The following is a 26,910-nucleotide window of genomic DNA, read 5'->3' on the forward strand; positions in this document are numbered from 1 at the left end:
TGTCTGTCTGTCTGTCTGTCTGTCTGTCTGTCTGTCTGTCTGTCTGTCTGTCTGTCTGTCTGTCTGTCTGTCTGTCTGTCTGTCTGTCTGTCTGTCTGTCTGTCTGTCTGTCTGTCTGTCTGTCTGTCTGTCTGTCTGTCTGTCTGTCTGTCTGTCTGTCTGTCTGTCTGTCTGTCTGTCTGTCTGTCTGTCTGTCTGTCTGTCTGTCTGTCTGTCTGTCTGTCTGTCTGTCTGTCTGTCTGTCTGTCTGTCTGTCTGTCTGTCTGTCTGTCTGTCTGTCTGTCTGTCTGTCTGTCTGTCTGTCTGTCTGTCTGTCTGTCTGTCTGTCTGTCTGTCTGTCTGTCTGTCTGTCTGTCTGTCTGTCTGTCTGTCTGTCTGTCTGTCTGTCTGTCTGTCTGTCTGTCTGTCTGTCTGTCTGTCTGTCTGTCTGTCTGTCTGTCTGTCTGTCTGTCTGTCTGTCTGTCTGTCTGTCTGTCTGTCTGTCTGTCTGTCTGTCTGTCTGTCTGTCTGTCTGTCTGTCTGTCTGTCTGTCTGTCTGTCTGTCTGTCTGTCTGTCTGTCTGTCTGTCTGTCTGTCTGTCTGTCTGTCTGTCTGTCTGTCTGTCTGTCTGTCTGTCTGTCTGTCTGTCTGTCTGTCTGTCTGTCTGTCTGTCTGTCTGTCTGTCTGTCTGTCTGTCTGTCTGTCTGTCTGTCTGTCTGTCTGTCTGTCTGTCTGTCTGTCTGTCTGTCTGTCTGTCTGTCTGTCTGTCTGTCTGTCTGTCTGTCTGTCTGTCTGTCTGTCTGTCTGTCTGTCTGTCTGTCTGTCTGTCTGTCTGTCTGTCTGTCTGTCTGTCTGTCTGTCTGTCTGTCTGTCTGTCTGTCTGTCTGTCTGTCTGTCTGTCTGTCTGTCTGTCTGTCTGTCTGTCTGTCTGTCTGTCTGTCTGTCTGTCTGTCTGTCTGTCTGTCTGTCTGTCTGTCTGTCTGTCTGTCTGTCTGTCTGTCTGTCTGTCTGTCTGTCTGTCTGTCTGTCTGTCTGTCTGTCTGTCTGTCTGTCTGTCTGTCTGTCTGTCTGTCTGTCTGTCTGTCTGTCTGTCTGTCTGTCTGTCTGTCTGTCTGTCTGTCTGTCTGTCTGTCTGTCTGTCTGTCTGTCTGTCTGTCTGTCTGTCTGTCTGTCTGTCTGTCTGTCTGTCTGTCTGTCTGTCTGTCTGTCTGTCTGTCTGTCTGTCTGTCTGTCTGTCTGTCTGTCTGTCTGTCTGTCTGTCTGTCTGTCTGTCTGTCTGTCTGTCTGTCTGTCTGTCTGTCTGTCTGTCTGTCTGTCTGTCTGTCTGTCTGTCTGTCTGTCTGTCTGTCTGTCTGTCTGTCTGTCTGTCTGTCTGTCTGTCTGTCTGTCTGTCTGTCTGTCTGTCTGTCTGTCTGTCTGTCTGTCTGTCTGTCTGTCTGTCTGTCTGTCTGTCTGTCTGTCTGTCTGTCTGTCTGTCTGTCTGTCTGTCTGTCTGTCTGTCTGTCTGTCTGTCTGTCTGTCTGTCTGTCTGTCTGTCTGTCTGTCTGTCTGTCTGTCTGTCTGTCTGTCTGTCTGTCTGTCTGTCTGTCTGTCTGTCTGTCTGTCTGTCTGTCTGTCTGTCTGTCTGTCTGTCTGTCTGTCTGTCTGTCTGTCTGTCTGTCTGTCTGTCTGTCTGTCTGTCTGTCTGTCTGTCTGTCTGTCTGTCTGTCTGTCTGTCTGTCTGTCTGTCTGTCTGTCTGTCTGTCTGTCTGTCTGTCTGTCTGTCTGTCTGTCTGTCTGTCTGTCTGTCTGTCTGTCTGTCTGTCTGTCTGTCTGTCTGTCTGTCTGTCTGTCTGTCTGTCTGTCTGTCTGTCTGTCTGTCTGTCTGTCTGTCTGTCTGTCTGTCTGTCTGTCTGTCTGTCTGTCTGTCTGTCTGTCTGTCTGTCTGTCTGTCTGTCTGTCTGTCTGTCTGTCTGTCTGTCTGTCTGTCTGTCTGTCTGTCTGTCTGTCTGTCTGTCTGTCTGTCTGTCTGTCTGTCTGTCTGTCTGTCTGTCTGTCTGTCTGTCTGTCTGTCTGTCTGTCTGTCTGTCTGTCTGTCTGTCTGTCTGTCTGTCTGTCTGTCTGTCTGTCTGTCTGTCTGTCTGTCTGTCTGTCTGTCTGTCTGTCTGTCTGTCTGTCTGTCTGTCTGTCTGTCTGTCTGTCTGTCTGTCTGTCTGTCTGTCTGTCTGTCTGTCTGTCTGTCTGTCTGTCTGTCTGTCTGTCTGTCTGTCTGTCTGTCTGTCTGTCTGTCTGTCTGTCTGTCTGTCTGTCTGTCTGTCTGTCTGTCTGTCTGTCTGTCTGTCTGTCTGTCTGTCTGTCTGTCTGTCTGTCTGTCTGTCTGTCTGTCTGTCTGTCTGTCTGTCTGTCTGTCTGTCTGTCTGTCTGTCTGTCTGTCTGTCTGTCTGTCTGTCTGTCTGTCTGTCTGTCTGTCTGTCTGTCTGTCTGTCTGTCTGTCTGTCTGTCTGTCTGTCTGTCTGTCTGTCTGTCTGTCTGTCTGTCTGTCTGTCTGTCTGTCTGTCTGTCTGTCTGTCTGTCTGTCTGTCTGTCTGTCTGTCTGTCTGTCTGTCTGTCTGTCTGTCTGTCTGTCTGTCTGTCTGTCTGTCTGTCTGTCTGTCTGTCTGTCTGTCTGTCTGTCTGTCTGTCTGTCTGTCTGTCTGTCTGTCTGTCTGTCTGTCTGTCTGTCTGTCTGTCTGTCTGTCTGTCTGTCTGTCTGTCTGTCTGTCTGTCTGTCTGTCTGTCTGTCTGTCTGTCTGTCTGTCTGTCTGTCTGTCTGTCTGTCTGTCTGTCTGTCTGTCTGTCTGTCTGTCTGTCTGTCTGTCTGTCTGTCTGTCTGTCTGTCTGTCTGTCTGTCTGTCTGTCTGTCTGTCTGTCTGTCTGTCTGTCTGTCTGTCTGTCTGTCTGTCTGTCTGTCTGTCTGTCTGTCTGTCTGTCTGTCTGTCTGTCTGTCTGTCTGTCTGTCTGTCTGTCTGTCTGTCTGTCTGTCTGTCTGTCTGTCTGTCTGTCTGTCTGTCTGTCTGTCTGTCTGTCTGTCTGTCTGTCTGTCTGTCTGTCTGTCTGTCTGTCTGTCTGTCTGTCTGTCTGTCTGTCTGTCTGTCTGTCTGTCTGTCTGTCTGTCTGTCTGTCTGTCTGTCTGTCTGTCTGTCTGTCTGTCTGTCTGTCTGTCTGTCTGTCTGTCTGTCTGTCTGTCTGTCTGTCTGTCTGTCTGTCTGTCTGTCTGTCTGTCTGTCTGTCTGTCTGTCTGTCTGTCTGTCTGTCTGTCTGTCTGTCTGTCTGTCTGTCTGTCTGTCTGTCTGTCTGTCTGTCTGTCTGTCTGTCTGTCTGTCTGTCTGTCTGTCTGTCTGTCTGTCTGTCTGTCTGTCTGTCTGTCTGTCTGTCTGTCTGTCTGTCTGTCTGTCTGTCTGTCTGTCTGTCTGTCTGTCTGTCTGTCTGTCTGTCTGTCTGTCTGTCTGTCTGTCTGTCTGTCTGTCTGTCTGTCTGTCTGTCTGTCTGTCTGTCTGTCTGTCTGTCTGTCTGTCTGTCTGTCTGTCTGTCTGTCTGTCTGTCTGTCTGTCTGTCTGTCTGTCTGTCTGTCTGTCTGTCTGTCTGTCTGTCTGTCTGTCTGTCTGTCTGTCTGTCTGTCTGTCTGTCTGTCTGTCTGTCTGTCTGTCTGTCTGTCTGTCTGTCTGTCTGTCTGTCTGTCTGTCTGTCTGTCTGTCTGTCTGTCTGTCTGTCTGTCTGTCTGTCTGTCTGTCTGTCTGTCTGTCTGTCTGTCTGTCTGTCTGTCTGTCTGTCTGTCTGTCTGTCTGTCTGTCTGTCTGTCTGTCTGTCTGTCTGTCTGTCTGTCTGTCTGTCTGTCTGTCTGTCTGTCTGTCTGTCTGTCTGTCTGTCTGTCTGTCTGTCTGTCTGTCTGTCTGTCTGTCTGTCTGTCTGTCTGTCTGTCTGTCTGTCTGTCTGTCTGTCTGTCTGTCTGTCTGTCTGTCTGTCTGTCTGTCTGTCTGTCTGTCTGTCTGTCTGTCTGTCTGTCTGTCTGTCTGTCTGTCTGTCTGTCTGTCTGTCTGTCTGTCTGTCTGTCTGTCTGTCTGTCTGTCTGTCTGTCTGTCTGTCTGTCTGTCTGTCTGTCTGTCTGTCTGTCTGTCTGTCTGTCTGTCTGTCTGTCTGTCTGTCTGTCTGTCTGTCTGTCTGTCTGTCTGTCTGTCTGTCTGTCTGTCTGTCTGTCTGTCTGTCTGTCTGTCTGTCTGTCTGTCTGTCTGTCTGTCTGTCTGTCTGTCTGTCTGTCTGTCTGTCTGTCTGTCTGTCTGTCTGTCTGTCTGTCTGTCTGTCTGTCTGTCTGTCTGTCTGTCTGTCTGTCTGTCTGTCTGTCTGTCTGTCTGTCTGTCTGTCTGTCTGTCTGTCTGTCTGTCTGTCTGTCTGTCTGTCTGTCTGTCTGTCTGTCTGTCTGTCTGTCTGTCTGTCTGTCTGTCTGTCTGTCTGTCTGTCTGTCTGTCTGTCTGTCTGTCTGTCTGTCTGTCTGTCTGTCTGTCTGTCTGTCTGTCTGTCTGTCTGTCTGTCTGTCTGTCTGTCTGTCTGTCTGTCTGTCTGTCTGTCTGTCTGTCTGTCTGTCTGTCTGTCTGTCTGTCTGTCTGTCTGTCTGTCTGTCTGTCTGTCTGTCTGTCTGTCTGTCTGTCTGTCTGTCTGTCTGTCTGTCTGTCTGTCTGTCTGTCTGTCTGTCTGTCTGTCTGTCTGTCTGTCTGTCTGTCTGTCTGTCTGTCTGTCTGTCTGTCTGTCTGTCTGTCTGTCTGTCTGTCTGTCTGTCTGTCTGTCTGTCTGTCTGTCTGTCTGTCTGTCTGTCTGTCTGTCTGTCTGTCTGTCTGTCTGTCTGTCTGTCTGTCTGTCTGTCTGTCTGTCTGTCTGTCTGTCTGTCTGTCTGTCTGTCTGTCTGTCTGTCTGTCTGTCTGTCTGTCTGTCTGTCTGTCTGTCTGTCTGTCTGTCTGTCTGTCTGTCTGTCTGTCTGTCTGTCTGTCTGTCTGTCTGTCTGTCTGTCTGTCTGTCTGTCTGTCTGTCTGTCTGTCTGTCTGTCTGTCTGTCTGTCTGTCTGTCTGTCTGTCTGTCTGTCTGTCTGTCTGTCTGTCTGTCTGTCTGTCTGTCTGTCTGTCTGTCTGTCTGTCTGTCTGTCTGTCTGTCTGTCTGTCTGTCTGTCTGTCTGTCTGTCTGTCTGTCTGTCTGTCTGTCTGTCTGTCTGTCTGTCTGTCTGTCTGTCTGTCTGTCTGTCTGTCTGTCTGTCTGTCTGTCTGTCTGTCTGTCTGTCTGTCTGTCTGTCTGTCTGTCTGTCTGTCTGTCTGTCTGTCTGTCTGTCTGTCTGTCTGTCTGTCTGTCTGTCTGTCTGTCTGTCTGTCTGTCTGTCTGTCTGTCTGTCTGTCTGTCTGTCTGTCTGTCTGTCTGTCTGTCTGTCTGTCTGTCTGTCTGTCTGTCTGTCTGTCTGTCTGTCTGTCTGTCTGTCTGTCTGTCTGTCTGTCTGTCTGTCTGTCTGTCTGTCTGTCTGTCTGTCTGTCTGTCTGTCTGTCTGTCTGTCTGTCTGTCTGTCTGTCTGTCTGTCTGTCTGTCTGTCTGTCTGTCTGTCTGTCTGTCTGTCTGTCTGTCTGTCTGTCTGTCTGTCTGTCTGTCTGTCTGTCTGTCTGTCTGTCTGTCTGTCTGTCTGTCTGTCTGTCTGTCTGTCTGTCTGTCTGTCTGTCTGTCTGTCTGTCTGTCTGTCTGTCTGTCTGTCTGTCTGTCTGTCTGTCTGTCTGTCTGTCTGTCTGTCTGTCTGTCTGTCTGTCTGTCTGTCTGTCTGTCTGTCTGTCTGTCTGTCTGTCTGTCTGTCTGTCTGTCTGTCTGTCTGTCTGTCTGTCTGTCTGTCTGTCTGTCTGTCTGTCTGTCTGTCTGTCTGTCTGTCTGTCTGTCTGTCTGTCTGTCTGTCTGTCTGTCTGTCTGTCTGTCTGTCTGTCTGTCTGTCTGTCTGTCTGTCTGTCTGTCTGTCTGTCTGTCTGTCTGTCTGTCTGTCTGTCTGTCTGTCTGTCTGTCTGTCTGTCTGTCTGTCTGTCTGTCTGTCTGTCTGTCTGTCTGTCTGTCTGTCTGTCTGTCTGTCTGTCTGTCTGTCTGTCTGTCTGTCTGTCTGTCTGTCTGTCTGTCTGTCTGTCTGTCTGTCTGTCTGTCTGTCTGTCTGTCTGTCTGTCTGTCTGTCTGTCTGTCTGTCTGTCTGTCTGTCTGTCTGTCTGTCTGTCTGTCTGTCTGTCTGTCTGTCTGTCTGTCTGTCTGTCTGTCTGTCTGTCTGTCTGTCTGTCTGTCTGTCTGTCTGTCTGTCTGTCTGTCTGTCTGTCTGTCTGTCTGTCTGTCTGTCTGTCTGTCTGTCTGTCTGTCTGTCTGTCTGTCTGTCTGTCTGTCTGTCTGTCTGTCTGTCTGTCTGTCTGTCTGTCTGTCTGTCTGTCTGTCTGTCTGTCTGTCTGTCTGTCTGTCTGTCTGTCTGTCTGTCTGTCTGTCTGTCTGTCTGTCTGTCTGTCTGTCTGTCTGTCTGTCTGTCTGTCTGTCTGTCTGTCTGTCTGTCTGTCTGTCTGTCTGTCTGTCTGTCTGTCTGTCTGTCTGTCTGTCTGTCTGTCTGTCTGTCTGTCTGTCTGTCTGTCTGTCTGTCTGTCTGTCTGTCTGTCTGTCTGTCTGTTTGTCTGTGTGTGTGTCTGTCTGTGGCATCGTAGCTCTCGAACGGATGAACCGATTTTGATTTAGTTTTTTTTGTTTGAAAGCTGAATTAGTCGGGAGTGTTCTTAGCCATGTTTGATGGTAATCGGTCCACTATGTCGGAGGTTTTTCAAAATTTTAATTAGCTTTTTTTTTAATAAAAAAAAATTACAATGGTATGTGGCTGATTCTTAGCGGCCCGAAATGTATTACAAAAACACCTAAATACTATTTTTTTCAGCCTTCTAGCTCAAAAAATAAAGATTTTACACCCGGGTTAGATTTTTTAAAAAAAAAAATTTATCCAAATCGGTCCAAAAAAATGTCTATATATACGAAAATATAAAATTCGTGTGGCACTATTGTGCCACCGAAAGCCCAAATCTGAAGTCCATTTTGGTCTATCTCTTATCGTTTCCGAGATATAACGTCTTGAAAGTACGAAATGTACTAAACTTCTACTATTTGTTTGTGAAATCGTTGCTATCACATTCCATCAGAAGAAGAGATGGCGCCACTGCCACGGCTAACTTCAACTCAGTGCATAATATTTTATTAAAAATGGTTAAATATTAAATACAAGTGTAACAAACTAACTAAAATGTGAAACGTAGTGCAATTATCCTTAGAAACTGTTATTTACGCGAAAGAACTTTACAAAGAGTGACAAAAGACTATTTCCCATTGGTGTTATTATTTCGGAATATACGTGATCTTAAATATAAAACTAGAAACAATTATATACAACATCCATCCTGTATCAATAATAATTTGAATCTGACTGATATAAGTGTGTAAAACAGTGTCAAAGTGAACAAATAATATATTAGCGCCCGTTAGTGTATTCAAAATAAACAAAGACATTCAAACTTAATACAAAGGTCAGCTGATACACATAACCATCTAGCGTAAAACACTTGAACTTGTGACGTGAATTAGTATACTTAGTTATAGCGCCATCTATATACTACATGACGAAACTGTACGCCCGAAGCTCCATCACTAACGCGGAACACACTGAGGGCGCCATCTATTAACGCAATGCCCAACCACTAAACCCAATATAGTATACTGCGCTTGCGCTTACGCTCATACGAAAGTTGATCTACTTCCCGATTAAACGTCAAGATGGCGCCAACATGCGCGAAATGTAGTGAGAGCCTGCTAAATAAAGATGTGCTCAAATGTTCCAAATGCAAACATACATTCGACAAAAAATGTGCAGGAAGGTCTAGTAAGCTGTTCAATTTAATGACAGCAGAAAGTAAGAAAGCCTGGGTATGCATTCCGTGTCGGCAAAGTATACTATCACCAAATCAACATTTACCAAAAAAAACACCGTTTATACTAAAAAGTGAGGACGTGCAAAATGTCACATTAAGAAAAAAATATACGAAAACAATTAGTAAGATTTCGCCGGCAGTACAGGTGTCATCACCTAATCTCATCTGTCAAAAACAACACGAAACAGAAAATCTTTACAGCCACTCGATTTCCAAAAGTGGATCATCTTTGGGGGCGCAGGAGCCTGAAGAAGCTCCTGGTCTCTCTGCTGCCTCCGCCGACTCTATTCCCTCGGACGAAGACACGAATTTAAAAACATGTAACGTTCACCATACACCATCCTTTGCGAAACAGGAGCCTGCAGAGAGCTCCCCGACGGTCCCAGTTGCTCACAGCGATCGCTGTGAAGTCACGAATGAGACTATTATACATGTAGAGACGTCTATCGGCGACAACGAACCTGCCTGTGTAATACAAGAGCCAGAAAACTTCCCTGAAAGCTCCCCTAGCGGCCCAGTCGTGCAGAGCGAACGCTGTCAAGTGGCGGAAGAACCTAAACATGTAGAGCCTTGTATCGATAACACCGAACCTGCTTCCGAGTTGCGACAGCCCGAAAGCTCCCCCAGCATTCCATGTGCCCAGACTGATCGCTGTCATGTAGCAGAAGACCTTAAAAATGCTACAAGTGTCACCACAACACAGACTAGTATGATACGATCAAAATCCATCGAATCTTTACTACAGACCCAGGACTACATACAAGATACGTTTGAATATGACAACGAGGAGCTTTCACGAAGTGTCGACTTGACCAGTGAATCTAGTATTATCATAGAACTGAGGTGTGAAATAGAAAGACTGAGAGTTGAATTAGCAACCGCAGACCAAGAAATACAAAATGTGATACTCGAAAAGAATGAGCTTACACGTCATTCAAACAAGCTCGCGCAGGAGTTAAGTGCGCTTAAAAATCTTTGTAGGACCCCACCACCCTCAAACAAAGGTATTCGTAAGACCCGAGCCTCAGTGGCGAGTCCTATTAAAACCATGGATCCTACCAGCCCCTCTACGAGTCACTCCTTTAAACTTTTAAAGATGGAGCGTACGATAACAACTCTACAAGAGGAATTATCTCACTCGAAGAAAGAAATAATCGACTTAAACCTAATTATCAAGAGCCTTGAACAAAAACTGCGGTTTGTTTCACCACCCGTGAAATTGAATCAACAATTTCAGCGTGTTGCCCAGTCAATAAACTGTAATAATCATCTTAACAAATTATGTGTGATTTCTAGTAGTACAAGATATCACCTACTGCGTAATATGAAATCAAGTAGTTTCTACTCACAGTTCGATTGGTGTCATTTCATTACACCAAATGTGGGAATGGATGTGTTGTTAAGAGACATCGAAGCAAAGCTCAGCAAGTTCACCAAACAAGACTATTGCATAATTATGATCGGTGAAACTGATTTCTATACAACTCAAGACTTTAATGCATTAGTTAACATAATAAATAAAAAGTTAACACCCATCTCCCATACCAACATTATTTTGGCTCTACCAACGTATATTTGCGGTGCGCCGTTATATAACTCCAGGATAGATTCATTTAAACATGTATTAGTGCAAGATGTTGAAAAACATAACTACGGTTTTATCTACAACTCTAACCAGAATCTATCAATTGAAAAGTTTTCCTCTCTGAGTGGGAAAATTATCAACTCTGGAATACAAACTGTGCTTCACGGACTTGCTGAACTCATTTTAAGTCTACAGACACCTGAATGCTCTGACTGCCCTATATCTACGAGTACAACCACAGATGCTAAAAGGCCTGAAAGTGATGAAATAAAAAATAACTATGAAAATTCCACCTTAAAAACTCAGAATGATCATAATGGCGTTTTTTTTCGCACAGATACATATACGTGCTACACCAAAACATAGCTGGGCTATTGAACAAAGCCGATGTCTTAGCCGTCTACCTGGAAGACCTAGCAACGAACGGGAAGGCCATTGATGTTATATGCATTACTGAACACTTCATGCTAGATGGCCTTGAGAGTATGTTAACTATACCCAATTTCAAACTCGGTGCTTGTTTCTCAAGGGACAGTCGAAGAGGCGGAGCGTGTATATTAGTTAGATCGAATTTAGAATATGTAGAACTAAGTCATGTCAAAAGCTTTTCTGTTAAATGTGCTATCGAATGCTGTGCCGTTGAATTGGTATGTCACCGGATAATTATTATTTGCCTGTACAGAACACCCAGCTCTAATATGAATTTGTTTTTTGATAAAATTGAGGCTTTACTTTCAAGTGTTTGTGATAATACTAAAAAACGAATAATAGTGTGTGGGGATTTCAATATTAATATTTTAAATAGAAACAACAATGCTCTTCAATTTGAATACTTGCTTCTTAACCATGACCTGCACTTAGAGATTAAGGAATCAACCAGAATGATTACTAATACCTGCCTTGACAATTTTGCTCATAACATAAAAGGATGCAAAGGGGAAGTCGTGGATCTGTGTTTATCTGATCACACTGCTCAAATTTTAAAATGTCCAGTTAAAAAGAGCTGTATCCTTAAATATTGGAAAATTAAGAGGCGTGACATGAGCACAGAAAACTTATTGAAATTCGAAGAATGTTTAAATTGCCTGTCGTTTACGGATGTATTTAGTAGCACTGACCCGAACTTAGCATACAACACTTTTTTAGATGTTTTCCAATTATTTTATGATTTGTGTTTCCCATATAAAACTATTAAAATGAAAATATTGAAAAAACCAAAATGGATTTCTAAAGGAATTAAGTTGTGCAGTAAAAAAAGAAGGGCTCTTCTCTGGAAATACAGAACCCAACCCAGCACAACAAACAAAAATATTTTTAAAACATATAGTACTAAATTCAAGAAAATTATTAACCTTACTCAACGATCTCAAAATACTAATTTTATAAATAATGCTACTAATAAATCTAAAGCGACATGGCAAGTCATTAAGAATACCTCTGAGAATATGCCTAAAGAACCAATTTTGAAACTTATACGGAATGGAGTAACTATAACAAATCCATCAGATATGGCGAATGAATTCAACAATTTCTTCATCGACGAAATTAAGGGTAACGATAACGCAATGGCTGAACCTCACAATGTTACAACGAACTTATCGGGATCCTTGTATATGAGGCCGACTGTTCCTTGTGACATCGCGGGGATCATAAACAATCTTAAAAATAAGCACAGTGTCGGTCATGATGGGATTTGTACCAAAGCAATTAAACAAGTATCACATATTATAGCATATCCAATTAGTCATATAATGAACTTGTGTATCTCTAGTGGTGTTTATCCTGATCAATTAAAACCTGTGATTGTGAAACCTCTGTTTAAAAAAGGAGACAAGTACAACATATGTAACTATAGACCAATTGCCCTAGCCTCGGTGTTTTCAAAGATATTTGAGAAAGTTATATACGAAGCCTTATATAACTATCTGGAAAAGTTTAATCTGCTAGCTACTGAACAAAAGGGTTTCCGCAAAAATAAAACTATTAATATGGCTATATACGATCTTGTGAACCCTGTAATCTCGAAAATGGACAAAAGACAAAACATATGTGCCATTTTTATGGATCTAAGTAAAGCGTTTGACTATGTGGATCATACGATACTTCTAAAAAAGCTAAATTCTTATGGTGTCCGCGGAAATGTTTTGGATCTTTTAGAATCATACTTATGTCACAGAGAACAGATTACGGAACTTACTCAGATATGTTTGAATACTAAAGAGGAAAGGACCTACAGATCAAATGTGCGTATACTGAGATATGGTGTGCCACAGGGTAGCGTATTAGGGCCTCTGCTATTTTTACTCTACATCAACGATCTCCCTAAACATGTCAAGTATCCAATGGTTTTATTTGCAGACGATAGTACAGTCATAATTGAATGTAAAGATATTAATAATTATGAATTGGAAATTAATGATACCATGAATAGTATAATAGAATGGCTTAATGTTAATCATCTCAAAATAAATGTTAATAAAACAAAAATAATGCACTTTCGACAAAAAACGCCTATGTTGCCAATAAATTGTAACTATCAAGGATATACTTTTGAACCAGTTGATGAGACAAAATTTCTGGGAGTAATTATTGACAGCAAGTTGTGTTGGAAACCACATACAGAGGAAGTTTGTAGAAAACTTAGTAAATATGCATACTCGCTGTATAGACTATCAAAGATAGTAGCCATTGAAGCAGTAATTGCCGCGTATCATGGCTATGTTGGGTCAACTCTTCGATATGGGCTAATATATTGGGGGAATTCGACCAACAGGGAGATCGTGTTCAAGGCACAAAAGCGATGCATAAGATCTATGTTTGGACTGCATCAATTAGATAGCTGTGTTCCATATTTCAAGGAGCGTAACATTTTGACTCTTCCATGCCTCTTTATATTTGAAACCGCTGTATTTGTCAAAACAAACCTTCATCTATTTAAACAAGTGTCACAAATATTTAACAGAGACACCTACCGAGCTCACAACCTTTGTACAGTATTTGCTCGTACTGCATTAATGCGGAAAAGCGTGTTTTGTCTGGCAAGCAAAATTTATAACAAAATTCCTATTGCTATAAGAATGAAGCCGTTGCACTTGTTTAAAAATGACCTAAACAAATTATTGACATCTAAGTGCTATTATTCCATACCTGAATTTCTTGTTGACGCTTTAAATTAGATTGTAATTATAGTGTATATAATATGTATGTGTGTGCATGACTTATTGACATAAGAAAATATATGTATGTATTGTGCTTAATTATTATTATTATGTATTTATTAACAAAATTTTATTTGATATTTTATTTATTCTAAATATTCATAATAATGTGTTTGATTCAATGAACTTGTAGTATCAATTTTTAATTTAATTTGGATTTTAATGTAATAATTTTTAATGTATTTCAACCATTTTTCTTGTTAGTTGTTTGTCTTTTATTAATGTTTGCATGTTAATATATAGAAATTTAATGTAATTGGTATGTGTATACCCAATTTCAAAATTGTACTTTGTATGCCTATCGGCGAAGCATAGCGCTCTGACAGAATTTTGTACCAACATTGTTACCTATGTTTACAAACAAATAAATCGTTTAAATCGTTTAAATCCTGTCACTGCAATGTCACAGTTTCGTTTTCTTTCAACCCCTTATTTGCCAACAGTGGCACTGAAACCTGAGTAGTTTCATGTGCTCTGCCTACCCCTTCATGGGACACAGGCGTGATTGTATGTATATGTAGCTGTAGGTGATGGCCGCTGGTCCAAGATGGTCGCCGCCACAAAAAAAAATATTTATTTATTATGGATTACAGAGGCAAGCATGATCGCGCGATAAATGATAAAACCAGCAGGGTTAGCACATGATTGCCGCGAGAGTATGTCACCGCGAGATAGACTACCGGTTCTTATGTCATTAATACAATTACGACAAAGACGTGTCATCTCATCTATCTCGCGGCGACATACTCTCGCGGCAATCATGTGCTAGGCCTAAAGGGGCGGCTCATTCTGCGATTCTATCGCCGCGCTACATGTATATGGCGGCGGCCGCGAGTTTCGCGGCCCGTTCACTGGTGACGACCTTCACGCGGCGCAATAGAATTCTATGTCGGCTGCTCGCGTGCGGTCTGTTTGTTAATGTAGGTAAGAATTTAGAATGGCGGCATTTTATGAACATCAAAGGAGTGAGCCTTCAGTATTTGTACTATTATATTCTGTGATATTCGTACTATTAGTAAGTGCGAAAAGGACGGCCTGGCGCGACCATGCTATCGGTGCTGATTTTTAACCGCCGTCTCAAATCTCAAAGGAAGGGGTTCTCAATTAGTCTGTATTTTATTTTTTATGTTTGTTCCTCGATATCTCCGTCGCTACTGGACCGATTTCGAATTTTTTTTTGATAGTATACGAATACAGATTGGTCCCATTTTTCTCAGAACCCAGTTCTGATGATGGGATCCTGGAGAAATCGAGAGAACTCCTCAAATCTGAAAGGCATACATATGGTGATTTTTGTGTTTTTAAAGGAATGGCATGCATTTACTTACGGAACAGTGACATTTGGTGCAGTGGAACTGCTGATGATGGTCAGAACGGAACTCCTCAAATCTGAACGGCACGCTTATAGTGACTTTGGTATTTTTATAAGATCAGCATGCCCTTACGTCCAGAACAGTGACATTTGGTGCACTGGAACTTCTGATGATGGTCAGAACGGAACTCCTCAAATTTGAACGGCACGCTTATAGTGACTTTGGTATTTTTATAAGAACAGCATGCACTTACGTCCAGAACAGTGACATTTGGTGCAGTGGAACTCCTGATGTTGGTCAGAACGGAACTCCTCAGATCTGAACGGCACGCTTATAGTGACTTTAGTATTTTTATAAAAACAGCATGCACTTACCTCTAGAACATCTTGAACGTAAAAAATGTAGGTAAGTACTTAACATACAATTCGGTACTTGAATTCCAAAACACAAGAAATATGACAAAAGAAAGAGCCCCCTACAAAAAGAAAGAAATAAAAACCTTAAATTATAAATTTAAAAAACCCCCGACACAAAGAAAACGTGAATTAAATTAAAAATTAAATAAAAAAAGGGTGAAAAAAACTAAAAGTGCGAGCTTTCAAAAAGTAATAAAATAACTAAATAAGTAGCTCTAGGAATACCTACCTTCCTTCTTACGAAATACCTACCTTCTTCTTCTTAGGAATATCTATCTACCTTCTTACGAAATACGTAAGATGAAAACCTAACTACGAAATTCTTGAACGTAAAAATTTTGGTACTTAAACATAAAATTACTTGAATTCTTAAACACAAGAAATATGACAAAATAAATTATTAATTATTATTCTCTTTATTGATTTCCATTATTAATTAATGGTAAAGTGTTGTCGCGTCGGGGGACCGCTCTTTGCCTGTCTAACTTGAAACTTAAAAACTAAATATTTACACAGCTAAACTAACTTAATAAATGTTTAACAAAAAATTCACTAGGTACATACATTAAACTAACTACCTGAACATGAACAATGTAACTATACAACCAAAATGTCAAAGGAAGTATTATAATTACAAGTAACGTATATGTTTACAACCAAACAAACTAGATAAGTGCTGAGCAAAAATTTCAACACCCAATCTTAAAATAAGACTCTAAAGACTGCATCGGAAACACAACCGTCAACGACGTCTGCCCTCGCGCTAATATTGAGAGCGGTCCCCCGACGCGACAACACTTTACCATTAATTAATAATGGAAATCAATAAAGAGAATAATAATTAATAATTTATTTTGTCATATTTCTTGTGTTTAAGAATTCAAGTAATTTTATGTTTAAGTACCAAAATTTTTACGTTCAAGAATTTTACAGTTTAGCACTAGGCAAGGCCGGCAGAGCCGGAGCGTCTGGTCTGGACGAATACACAATGACTTGAGAACTGCCGCCGCGTAGACGACTCGACTGGCGGAAAGTATAAGTAGCGACAGGAATTCATCTGAATAATTGCGTGGGTCGTTATTTATGTATACGACAGTAAATTAATATTAGATATCTAAACATTTAGCAACAAAAGTGGAATGTGCAGTTATAACAGCTGCTTGGTATCGATTCCTCGGACATGGCCCGTATTAGGTGCACTACCCGGTGCACTATCTGTGCGTTGACCCTACACACCAATTACCTTTGGCGCCTTTGATGTGGTCAGACTAAGTCTATCTGGATGTTATAGGTGTGGCTGCTATCGTATCGTAACACTCCTGTTTGGCACAGTAATGTACCTAAAGTTCAACAAGTAAGGCCCTCACAAGCTTGACACTTTTTAATTATGTACCAAGTAACATAATGTAGTTTCTTGGTATAGCGTGGGAATAATGTTGCCTCCGAACTATGTAAGTAATATAAATTTAATGTTAGTCACACTTTAACCAAACCAAAAGGAGTAAGGTACTCTCTTGTAAATTGTATGTGGTCTATCTGTCGTGAGATGTCCGAATTGTCCGATAATTCCTCCTAAAGGCCATTTTCCGTGTTTGCTTCGCTCCCGGGGAACACTTTAGTTCGAGCTAAGTACACTGAGTATAGAGATACCTATTTCCCCTTATAAAAATTTAATTTTATTTAAGAAAAAATTAAATAGCTTTCATATAAAATATTTTAATTTGTGTTTTTTAGTAGGCACACTACTATTTCAATTATAAACGGAGTTGGCTGGTTCGAATCCAGCATTGGACACGTTTGGAGCCCTTGGTCATTTTTTTCTTTGTATATGACATTTATTTCAGTTTATAATGCTATTTTAAATTAAGTTGAGGTTCATTAGATACCATTTCATCATTTCTATGTCATCTATCTCATGAAAATAGATCATTAAAAAAATCACAAGTTGAAACATTTATGTAGACTAAATAAAATTTCATTTTGGTACGTAGACCGGCTTAATAAGGGTTAATAAAGGTAACCTTTTTCAACTCTCTGTAAGGTCATAGTCTGGCAGGCGCAGAGCCTAACCTAAATAATGAACATAAATCCACCGGCATATACAATGACTGCATGTCTGCCCTGACTAAGGTTCGCGGCGTCTGTTTCAACTTTAATTGTAGCAAAGTATAATTACTTTCTTTAATTATTTTGGGTTAATGATTAACCTTAGCTACCTTTTTGAATACAAAAAGTGAGTTTAGTTTGATTTGATATTAGCTTTCTGTGTAGAATTACAAAATTAATGAGCTGTTTTTCCCCAAAATATAAAAAAATAGGATGCTAACAATTAAGCTGGTGATGAGATACATAAAATATAAGTGTTTTGTGAAACAGTCATTGACAAAATCAAATAGGGTGCATTGGGGTAATTTCGAAGCACAGAAATGCTCGAGTAATTTCGAAAGGGGAATCTTGATACAATGGAAATAATGGTGATTTTATGTGACTTTTGAAACTGGACGACTTTCGAAATTACCCCAATGCACCCTAATACCGGTATTTGTTACGGTGTCCAGGTTCGGACTTAATGAATAAGTAGGTAATGACTGTTAGCCAAGTGTCCATATGAAGTGGCATCGCCACTTGATGCCGGCGGCGGCCGGTGCCGGTGGTAGGTAAACGTGTCGTTTCGCGGCTCGCTGATCAAAGGCACGGGATCTAGTAATCCGGCACACGCCAGCATCTAGCTACTAGTGTGCCTACTATACTAGGCTGTAGCTGGAAATTAGGTGGAATTGAATTGCTGCGTATAAATCCATACTTAATAATATAAATGGGAAAGTGTGTGTGCCTGTTTGTTTGTCCCTCTTTCACGGCAAAACGGAGTGACGAATTGACGTGATTTTTTAAGCGGAGATAATTGAAGGGATGGAGAGTGACATAGGCTACTTTTTGTCTGTTTCTAACGCGAGTGAAGCCGCAAAATCTAGTATAGAATAAAAATAAAACCATGCCAACAAAATGTTATTAAAACAGTAAAGAATGTAGGTCTCGTGTCCGATATAAAGCTGCGGGTGAGATTATACTTATCATCTTGAGAAGCAAAACTGTTTCCACTGTGCAATGCTGAGGATGGTTGGAATGAACTTCGCCGGACTTTAGCAAATAAACAAAGAACCTAATCCTCGCTAATGAGAAGACGCGAGTTAAAGCAAACACAAGTTTGGTGGAGCCGGCCCGGCCCGGCAACGCGCGCGGCGCGGGAGCGGGCGGGGCGGGACAGCTGACCGGACCTGCGTGATTACAGCCACGTCACGTATTCATTACAATCGTTTTTGTCTGTTTGACTGATGATGTTTACAATACTCATTTCCTGTGGAACATTTTTATGAACAATTGTTAAAAAACTGTTAGTAGTAGTAAAAAGAAGCGATGTGATAAACAATGCACATCGCCTCTCGCGCTCCTATTCTTTGTTAAAAACTTACAAATTTGACAGATAGTGTTACCGAAAGTTTGAAGGATTTTCCATGACAGTCTTATCTTTATGTCAATGCCTGCAAGGTGCATAATATTCTTGTTAAATAAAAAAGGCTCCTATGTTAAAATGCTTATAAATCCCAGATCCTTGATTTAAATGTATGTAAGAATGCAAGTGTTACAAGAACAAAACAAATCATTAAGCGGAATCATTTTACGATAAAAAAATGATCCGTGGCGGGGGCCTTCAGTGAGTTGTCCCAAATGAGGCGTCTCCGAAACCCGCGAGAGGAGAGCAATTCCCGGATTCCTCGGGAGCCGTGACGGGAGCAATTAGAGCCCCACTGTTGACTCCGGCCTCGGCTGACTCTAATGAAGTATTCAGCGTTTTGGAGCTTATTGACGGCCGGTAAAATTCAGGATGATTAACTTTTGGGAGTCCGGGCGGAAAGATTTGTTTCATTCATTTTACTTAGTTATGGAGTTCTGAATGATACGTATTGAAACTTATTGGTTTCCGCTTTAACGCAAATATTATTCCTTAATTACACAGCTTACAGCATAATTTATTTGAATGGCGTGCTTTTAAATCGTGTGTGTTTTACATAAATAGTGCTTGTTCCGTGGTGTTTTACTCAACAGCTTGTTTCATGCAGTAGCGGCGGAAGGTGTCGCCGAATGGAAGCTTATGCGGCTCGCGGCGCGTGCGCGGTTTATTCGTGAAGCGGGCGGTTTCGGCTCCGGGCAGTGCTGTATTCGGTTTGGTGCCGACACGTAGATAAGTACTAAGAATATATACTTTTATTGAAAAGTATGACGGTAATTTGGTTTGATTTCAGTTAGGCACATGGCAGGTAACTTTTATTTTGCGTACATAGGTACCTATAAGTAGGTACTATTGTGGAAAAGAATCCATAATCATCCACACTCATCAGATAATTTATTTTTGTAAGACTAGTTTGAAATTTATTGCCAAACTCTTTTCTGTTCAATAAGAAAATACCTCTTGAAAATAATCACGATTTAAAAAACCGGCCAAGAGCGTGTCGGACCACGCTCAGTGTAGGGTTCCGTAGTTTTCCGTATTTTTCTCAAAAACTACTGAACCTATCAAGTTCAAAACAATTTTCCTAGAAAGTCCTTATGAAGTTCTACTTTTGTGATTTTTTTCATATTTTTTAAACATATGGTTCAAAAGTTAGAGGGGGGGGACGCACTTTTTATTCCTTTAGGAGCGATTATTTCCGAAAATATTAATATTATCAAAAAACGATCTTAGTAAACCCTAATTCATTTTTAAATACCTATCCAACAATATATCACACGTTGGGGTTGGAATGAAAAAAAATATCAGCCCCCACTTTACATGTAGGGGGGGGTACCCTAATAAAAAAAAATTTTCCATGTTTTATTTTTGCACTTTGTTGGCGTGATTGATATACATATTGGTACCAAATTTCAGCTTTCTAGTGCTAACGGTTACTGAGATTATCCGCGGACGGACGGACGGACGGACGGACGGACAGACAGACATGGCGAAACTATAAGGGTTCCTAGTTGACTACGGAACCCTAAAAATGGATTGGAAAATAATTATCTAAATCTAACACATTAAATATCGAACGGTAAGTCCGTTTTCACATTATCCGATCCGATATCGGATGTAGGAAGGATTTCAAAGGAGAAAAATCGAAGATGGCGGCTTAAATATATGAGATAATGTGAAAAGTTGAAAACGCACTAACAATACACGTCCCCATACATTTCGTAAGTAGTCAAATAAAAGTAGTTACCCGAGCATAACAAGCCTGAAGCAGTTCTTGGGCGGCGGCGCGGAGTCCTCGCAGCCCTGCGGCGCGGGCGCGCTGGGCCCCGCTCCCGCGCCCGCGCCCGCCTCCGCCTCCTCCAGCTGCCCCGCGCCGCGCCGGCACAGCCAGCCCGCGCCGCACTTGTCACGCGCCTCCTCCTGCGCCGGCGCCGCGAACTGGCAGCGCCGCGGCGAGCGCTGCCGCCCTCCTACCGCCGGCGACAGCGACGACTTCAGCGGCGACGGCGGCGCCCGCACCGGGCTCGGCGACGCCCGCACGGGCGACGTTGACACTTTCACGGGCGAGGACTGTAAAGACAGTCCCCGCTCTGCCGTCCCGTTTAACATCGTCCGACCACTAGTTGTATTGTTTATGACACTTTCACTTTTTCTAGATCGTGCCTCATTATGTTACCATCACTCACTGGAATAAATAATAAGAATGAAAAAGAAAAAGCAAAATATTATGACTGTATTCTGTGCTATGATACATATTTATTTTTAAACTATTTATCCGTAGTATTCTGTTAAATGAATCCATTGTTAAGCCAAACCGTAATTATCCCAGACAAAGCATTACCGGCGCAACCTGCGGCATAAATCCGAAATCATTCCTACTAAACAACAATCGGTGTTTGCCAAAAACCCTTGTTGCAGCCATAATAGCAATAAACGCTGCATTTCGGATGAAACACGATGAACACCCCACAGTCACAGCCGCGTATATTCTAACAGGACACACTTTACTGGAGAATAAACTATCGTATTGGTAATATTGGTATAAGTATTATAATATATAAGTAATCCTGACCTACTTGTTGATTTATACTTCATATGTTTAAGTGACTAAGAGCCCAATAGTTACTGAAAAAAAGTATTTAGTAAAATTATACGCCCAATCCACTTATTTATTGTAAATAAAAGTAACTAGTAACTTCATTTATAATAATCCAAGTAATTCCACACGTGGAAGAATTCTAAAAATGCCTTTGTTGGCGCTTGGCGCCACAATACGTCACAAATTCCATTAGAGCGGACAATAAGTGACTTGTTATAGTTGTTATTCCCCAGAGTAGGCATTGTTATTATTTATAACGCCGGGAGCCGACAGGTGTTGACGAAACTTCCTAATTCGGTGTCACGAATGTCGGCCGCCGCCCCCGCGGCCCGCGACAAATACCATCGATGTTACATTTAGCTGTAACACGGGATACCAGGTGTTTCTTGAAGAACAACAAATTAACAATATGTATTTATTTGACGATTATGGCAATTTAATTTTTACCTCGAAAAATTTGCAACATCAAATATTTTTGCAAAATCAAAACCTTGTTATTAAATTGTGTGTAATGTATTTATAGCGAATATTTTGTCCTTAAAAATATGACACGATATTTTACGAACAAAGGCTTCAGTGAAGCGCGCGTGTAAATAAACAAAAAATTACACTTGTGTTTATTGACGCAGTTCGTTTGACAAAGCGGCTGAAAACGTCCATATTTGATGCGGCGCGGAATGACACCGCGGCTTCCGCGGCGGGACTGGCCCCTCATATTACGAGCCAGGGGTGGCACAACTAAACGCAATAAAAACGTTTCCTTCTTATATAGATATGCCACCAGTTCGTAAGTTACAGTCTTGAGAAAAGCGATGGAATTTTCAAATTTTTTATAAGATAGTTTGTGTAACGCTCGCCGGCAGAAATTAGTTAAATACACGTACTCACAGAGAGTCGCTCGCTTTCAGTGCGGATTGAAGAAATACCAATACGCTACAAACTTTCAAATTCAGTGAAAATTAATGGTTTAAGATAAATTATTGTAGATTAACTTTGGTAATTATTTCTTATAATATGGTCTTAGCCCTTACAAACCATTAGGTTAGAAGAGTAGAATATAATTCATGTAACCAGCGCTGTAGCATTATATGCTGGAGCATATGCTGGCTTTTGTGGCCTCTATCTGCAGCATCAGCACCTTTTGTATGATAATAATAAGCAATATAGTTTTAAGTATTTCGTTCATAAGATCTCTTTTTTTTCTTTTTTCAAATGTAATATGTGGTGCTGTATGATGGTTTCTGTAATAAGCGTTTTTCTATTTCTATTTCTAAACCTAATTTCAGTTCCAACTAATTTATAATTACAATAACTACGGCTACAGAATATGATTCTTTCGTTGAATGCGTTGAAGATTTATTGATACTTCTTATGCTGACACTGATAGCCCTGGATCTACGTAGTGAAGGTCATTCACGTCTCAATGACTTGTCCTCCGACAGACGTCGTTTGTAATTAATGATGAACAAGGTGGACCTGCCAACCTGTCAGAACATATACTGCTTGTGTAGAGGACATGTTTCTGTTACAATCGGAACATATTGTGCCTCGAGAACTAAGGTATCTTTACAATACATAATGTATTGCGATTTCTTTCATAACGACATTTATAGTATACACATAAGTGGCATGAGGTCTCACCCGGTAGACGGAGAGCTGGCAGGATTTTGGAGTAGGTCCTTGAGGCAACCTGGAAAGGTGCTCAGATGCTTCTCTGATCATAGCCAACATCAGGTCTGCAAGTCTGGCAGCTGGGGAGCGGGGCTTTATCGAGCTATGAATTTTTGAAGATTTAATTTTTTGAGGCCCAAAAAAGGTGTTTGAGGCAACCTGGAATTATTAAAAAGTGAAAATAGAGTTCCTCAGAAGTCGCATAGTATTTATGCCAGATCGTTTGGCCGGGTCCTTCACCGTGCCAGAACGGTACAAAGTGGTAAAAAAAAAAATTCCAAAAAAGGTTCTTGAGGCAGTCTGTCATTTTTACCAATGAAAGATGAGGGTCTAAATAGCCATGGAAAAATAATGCCATGACATGAGGTGGGGTCCGTACCCTGCCATTCGATCTTGAAAGTCAATTTTTTAGTTTTTCGTAAATAACTCGTAAACGGTGGCCCGCAGCAAAAAAATATGTTAAACAGAAAATATCTACATAAAATTTCCTACAAGAAAGGTTATATACGTTTTTTCGATAGGATCAATATATAGATGGATAATTTAGTAAGAAAGTTTTTTTTAATCGATTACATGCTCCGTTTTTCGTCAATACCTCGTAAACGGTGGCCCACAGCAAAAAATTATGTTAAACAGAAAATATCTACATAAAATTTCCTATAAGAAAGGTTATATAAGTTTTTTCGCTGGTCAATTTTTTAGTTGGAAAGTATTTTTAAATAGATTTTTGGGCCGTTTTTTGTTGATAACTCAAAAACGGTGGCTCACAGCCAAAAATAATGTTAGACAGAATTAATCTACATAAAATTTCCTACAAGAAAGGTTCTTTAAGATTTTTCGCTAGGATCAATATTTTAGTTGGAAAGTATTTTTAAATAGATTTCATGGGCAGTTTTTTGTTGATAACTCGAAATCGGTGGATCACAGCCAAAAATAATGTTATACAGAATTAAATCTACATAATATTTCCCACAAGAAAGGTTCTATAACATTTTTCGCTAGAATCAATATTTTAGTTAGAAAGTATTTTTAAATAGATTACATGGGCCGTTCTTTATTAATAACTCGAAATCGGTGGCTCACAGCCAAAACTAATGTTACACAGAATTTATCTACATAACATTTCCTACAAGAAAGGTTCTATAACATTTTTCGCTAGAATCAATATTTTAGTTGGAAATTATTTTTAAATAGATTTCATGGGCCGTTTTTTGTTAATAACTCGAAATCGGTGGCTCACAGCCAAAACTAATGTTACACAGAATTAATCTTCATAATATTTCCTACAAGAAAGGTTCTATAATATTTTTCGCTAGGATCAATATTTTAGTTGGAAAGTATATTTAAATAGATTTCATGGGCCGTTTTTTGTAAATACCTCGTAAACGGTGGCCTACAGCTAAATAAAATATTGACGAGAAAAAATCTACATAAGATTCCCTACAAGAAAAGTTCTATACGTTTTTTCGCTAGAATCAATATTTTAGTTGGAAAGTATTTTTAAATGGGCCGCTTTTTGTTGATAACTCAAAAACGGTGGCTCACAGCAAAAAGTAATGTTATACAGAATTAATCGTCATAATATTTCCTACAAGAAAGGTTATATAAGATTTTTCGTTAGGATCAATATTTTAGTTGGAAAATATTTTTAAATAGATTTCATGGGCCGTTTTTTGTAAATGCCTCGTAAACGGTGGCCCACAGCTAAATAAAATGTCCACGAGAATAAAATCTACACAAAATTTCCTATAAGAAAGGTTGTACATATACGTTTTTTCGCTAGGATCAGAAATTATTTCCAGAAATAATATTAAACAGAAATAATCTATATAATATTTGCTACAAGAAACGTTATGTAAGATTTTTCGTTAGGATCAATATTTTAGTAGGACAGTATTTTAAATAGATTACACGAGCCGTTTTTTGCAATTAACTCGAAAACGGTGGTCCACAGCTAAATCAATCTTCAACGGGAATAACAAACATAAAATTTGCTACAATAAAAGTTTTGTACGTTTTTTCGCTAGGATCAATAATATTTAAATAGATTTATTTATTTATTTACTCAAAGAAAATTACACAGTATGACAGTATACAAAACTAAAGCACCGTGAATTTTAAATAAACATTACAACAAGTAACACAAAATTAAATATTAAATAAACAGCAAAATCAAAACATTACATACCAAAACATAAGTAATAAATAACAGATGCCTTCATTCCTCCAATCCCACACAAAACCTCATGCATTCGTCACGTATAAACGCCCATCTGCTCGCAAGAATATCAACATCAAGTCACCGCTAGTTCGTGCACTGCAAATAGTGAATGAGTTTTTAGACGTGGCGCCTACGTCTAAAAACTCATTCACTATTTGCAGTGCAACGAACTAGCGGTGACTTGCGGCAAAACACGGTTCGAGCGGCCGGCACCACCAGTAGGGGCAGTAGGGGTGCCTACATTCACGAAAAGCATATGGGTCTCTATTGGTTCCCATAATTTTTTAAGTCCGATTTTTACTATCCATAACGTTTTCCGTCATAATTTTTCTTAGTCATATTATCACCAGTCATAAAATTAAACGTCAGAAATTGTAGTGCCGATTTTTGAAAGTCATAATTATTGTTAGTCATAAAATTTATTAGCCATAATAATCAAAGTCCATAGTTGTACAAATCCATAATCTTGAAGGAAATAAACTTATTCGGAATAATTGTTCTAAGGATTTTATCACAAGTCATAATGATTATAAGCATGTGTTTCTTCGCTAATAGCATTCAATGGGATCTCTTTTGTTTCCCATAAAAAATGTTGCAATGTTTTTTCGTCTGCATTTTCGTAAGTTGTAATTTGGCTTACACTTTCCTCTTTTGTTACCCTATACAACATGTACGGAAAATGGTAACAAAATAAGAAAAATATGTATGGGACAATTTTTTTAACTACTAGGATTGAAAAAGCTAGTAATTCTGATTAGAAATAGCATATTTTTTTAAAAATATCACACTACATAAAAGTGGCAAAAAAAGAAATGCTCACGCCATGGCTTTCGGGGGCGACGGTCGCGCGATGGTCGCGCGACGGAGATGCGACGCATACGAAATCAAACCTTATCGATATGGAAGTAGACGATGCGATGAGACGCGACGGCGACGGCCGCGACGGTCGCCCCTCGCAAAACGGTTTACATAGACTGTGGCGCCCCTAATAATACTTTCTAACTTCTACTCTTTTTTGCCAAACTATTAATGCGGTAAATGTCCCCGGTTAAAACTTTGCCTCAAAAAGATTTCAAAAAAAGTTTAAGCGCGGAAATTTAAAAAATTATACCTATATTTGCTCGGATTTATCAAATACCTATGCTTTTCAAATTTCAAAATGAGTTCAGACAAAAGTGATGTGGATGTGGATTTAAACTGTAGTAACCTATAACTGCAGTAACCTTTTTTTATAGGAAATTTTGTGTAGATTTTTTCTCGTGGACATTTTATTTAGCTGTGGGCCACCGTTTACGAGGTATTTACAAACACGGCCCATGAAATCTATTTAAAAATAATTTCCACCTATAATATTGCTCCTAGCGAAAAATCTTATAGAACCTTTCTTGTAGGAAATATTATGTAGATTAATTCTGTATAACATTATTTTTGGCTGTAAGCCACCGTTTTTGAGTTATCAGCAAAAAGCGGCCCATGTAATTTATTTAAAAATACTTTCCAACTAAAATATTGATTCTAGCGAAAAAACGTATAGAACCTTTCTTGTAGGAAATCTTATGTAGATTTTTTCTCGTGAACATTTTATTTAGCTGTGGGCCACCGTTTACGAGGTATTTACAAAAAACGGCCCATGAAATCTATTTAAAAATACTTTCCAACTAGTAGATTAATTCTGTATAACATTATATTTGGCTGTAAGCCACCGTTTTTGAGTTATCAGCAAAAAGCGGCCCATGTAATTTATTTAAAAATACTTTCCAACTAAAATATTGATTCTAGCGAAAAAACGTATAGAACCTTTCTTGTACGAAATCTTATGTAGATTTTTTCTCGTGAACATTTTATTTAGCTGTGGGCCACCGTTTACGAGGTATTTACAAAAAACGGCCCATGAAATCTATTTAAAAATACTTTCCAACTAAAATATTGATCCTAGCGTAAAATCTTATAGTACCTTTCTTGTCGAAAATTTTATGTAGATTAATTCTGTCTAACATTATTTTCAGCTGTGAGCCACCGTTTTTGAGTTATCAACAAAAAACAGCCCAAATATCTATTTAAAAATACTTTCCAACTAAAAAATTGATCCTAGCGAAAAAATTTATATAACCTTTCTTATAGGAAATTTTATGTAGATATTTTCTGTTTAACATAATTTTTTGCTGTGGTCCACCGTTTACGAGGTATTGACGAAAAACGGAGCATGTAATCGATTAAAAAAAACTTTCTTACTAAATTATCCATTTATATGTTGATCCTATCGAAAAAACGTACATAACCTTTCTTGTAGGAAATATTATGAAGATTAATTCTGTGTAACATTAGTTTTGGCTGTGAGCCACCGATTTCGAGTTATTAACAAAAAACGGCCCATGAAATAAATTTAAAAATAATTTCCAACTAAAATATTGATTCTAGCGAAAAATGTTATAGAAC

General features: G+C 40.1%; 1 protein-coding gene across 2 annotated transcripts in view; it reads right to left on the bottom strand.

Annotated features, from left to right (window-relative positions):
- Positions 1-26,910, bottom strand: part of LOC125231668 (GTP-binding protein Rhes) — a 114,942-nt gene that overhangs the window by 49,864 nt on the left and 38,168 nt on the right. For both annotated transcript variants that reach the window (XM_048137172.1, XM_048137173.1), the window contains exon 2: positions 19,731-20,168. In XM_048137172.1, the coding sequence (XP_047993129.1) occupies positions 19,731-20,092 (362 nt within the window). In that variant the 5' untranslated portion in view covers positions 20,093-20,168. The remainder of the gene's footprint in view (positions 1-19,730; positions 20,169-26,910) is intronic.

The sequence above is a fragment of the Leguminivora glycinivorella genome, chromosome 12 (assembly GCF_023078275.1).
Source record: "Leguminivora glycinivorella isolate SPB_JAAS2020 chromosome 12, LegGlyc_1.1, whole genome shotgun sequence".
Lineage (NCBI taxonomy): Eukaryota > Metazoa > Arthropoda > Insecta > Lepidoptera > Tortricidae > Leguminivora > Leguminivora glycinivorella.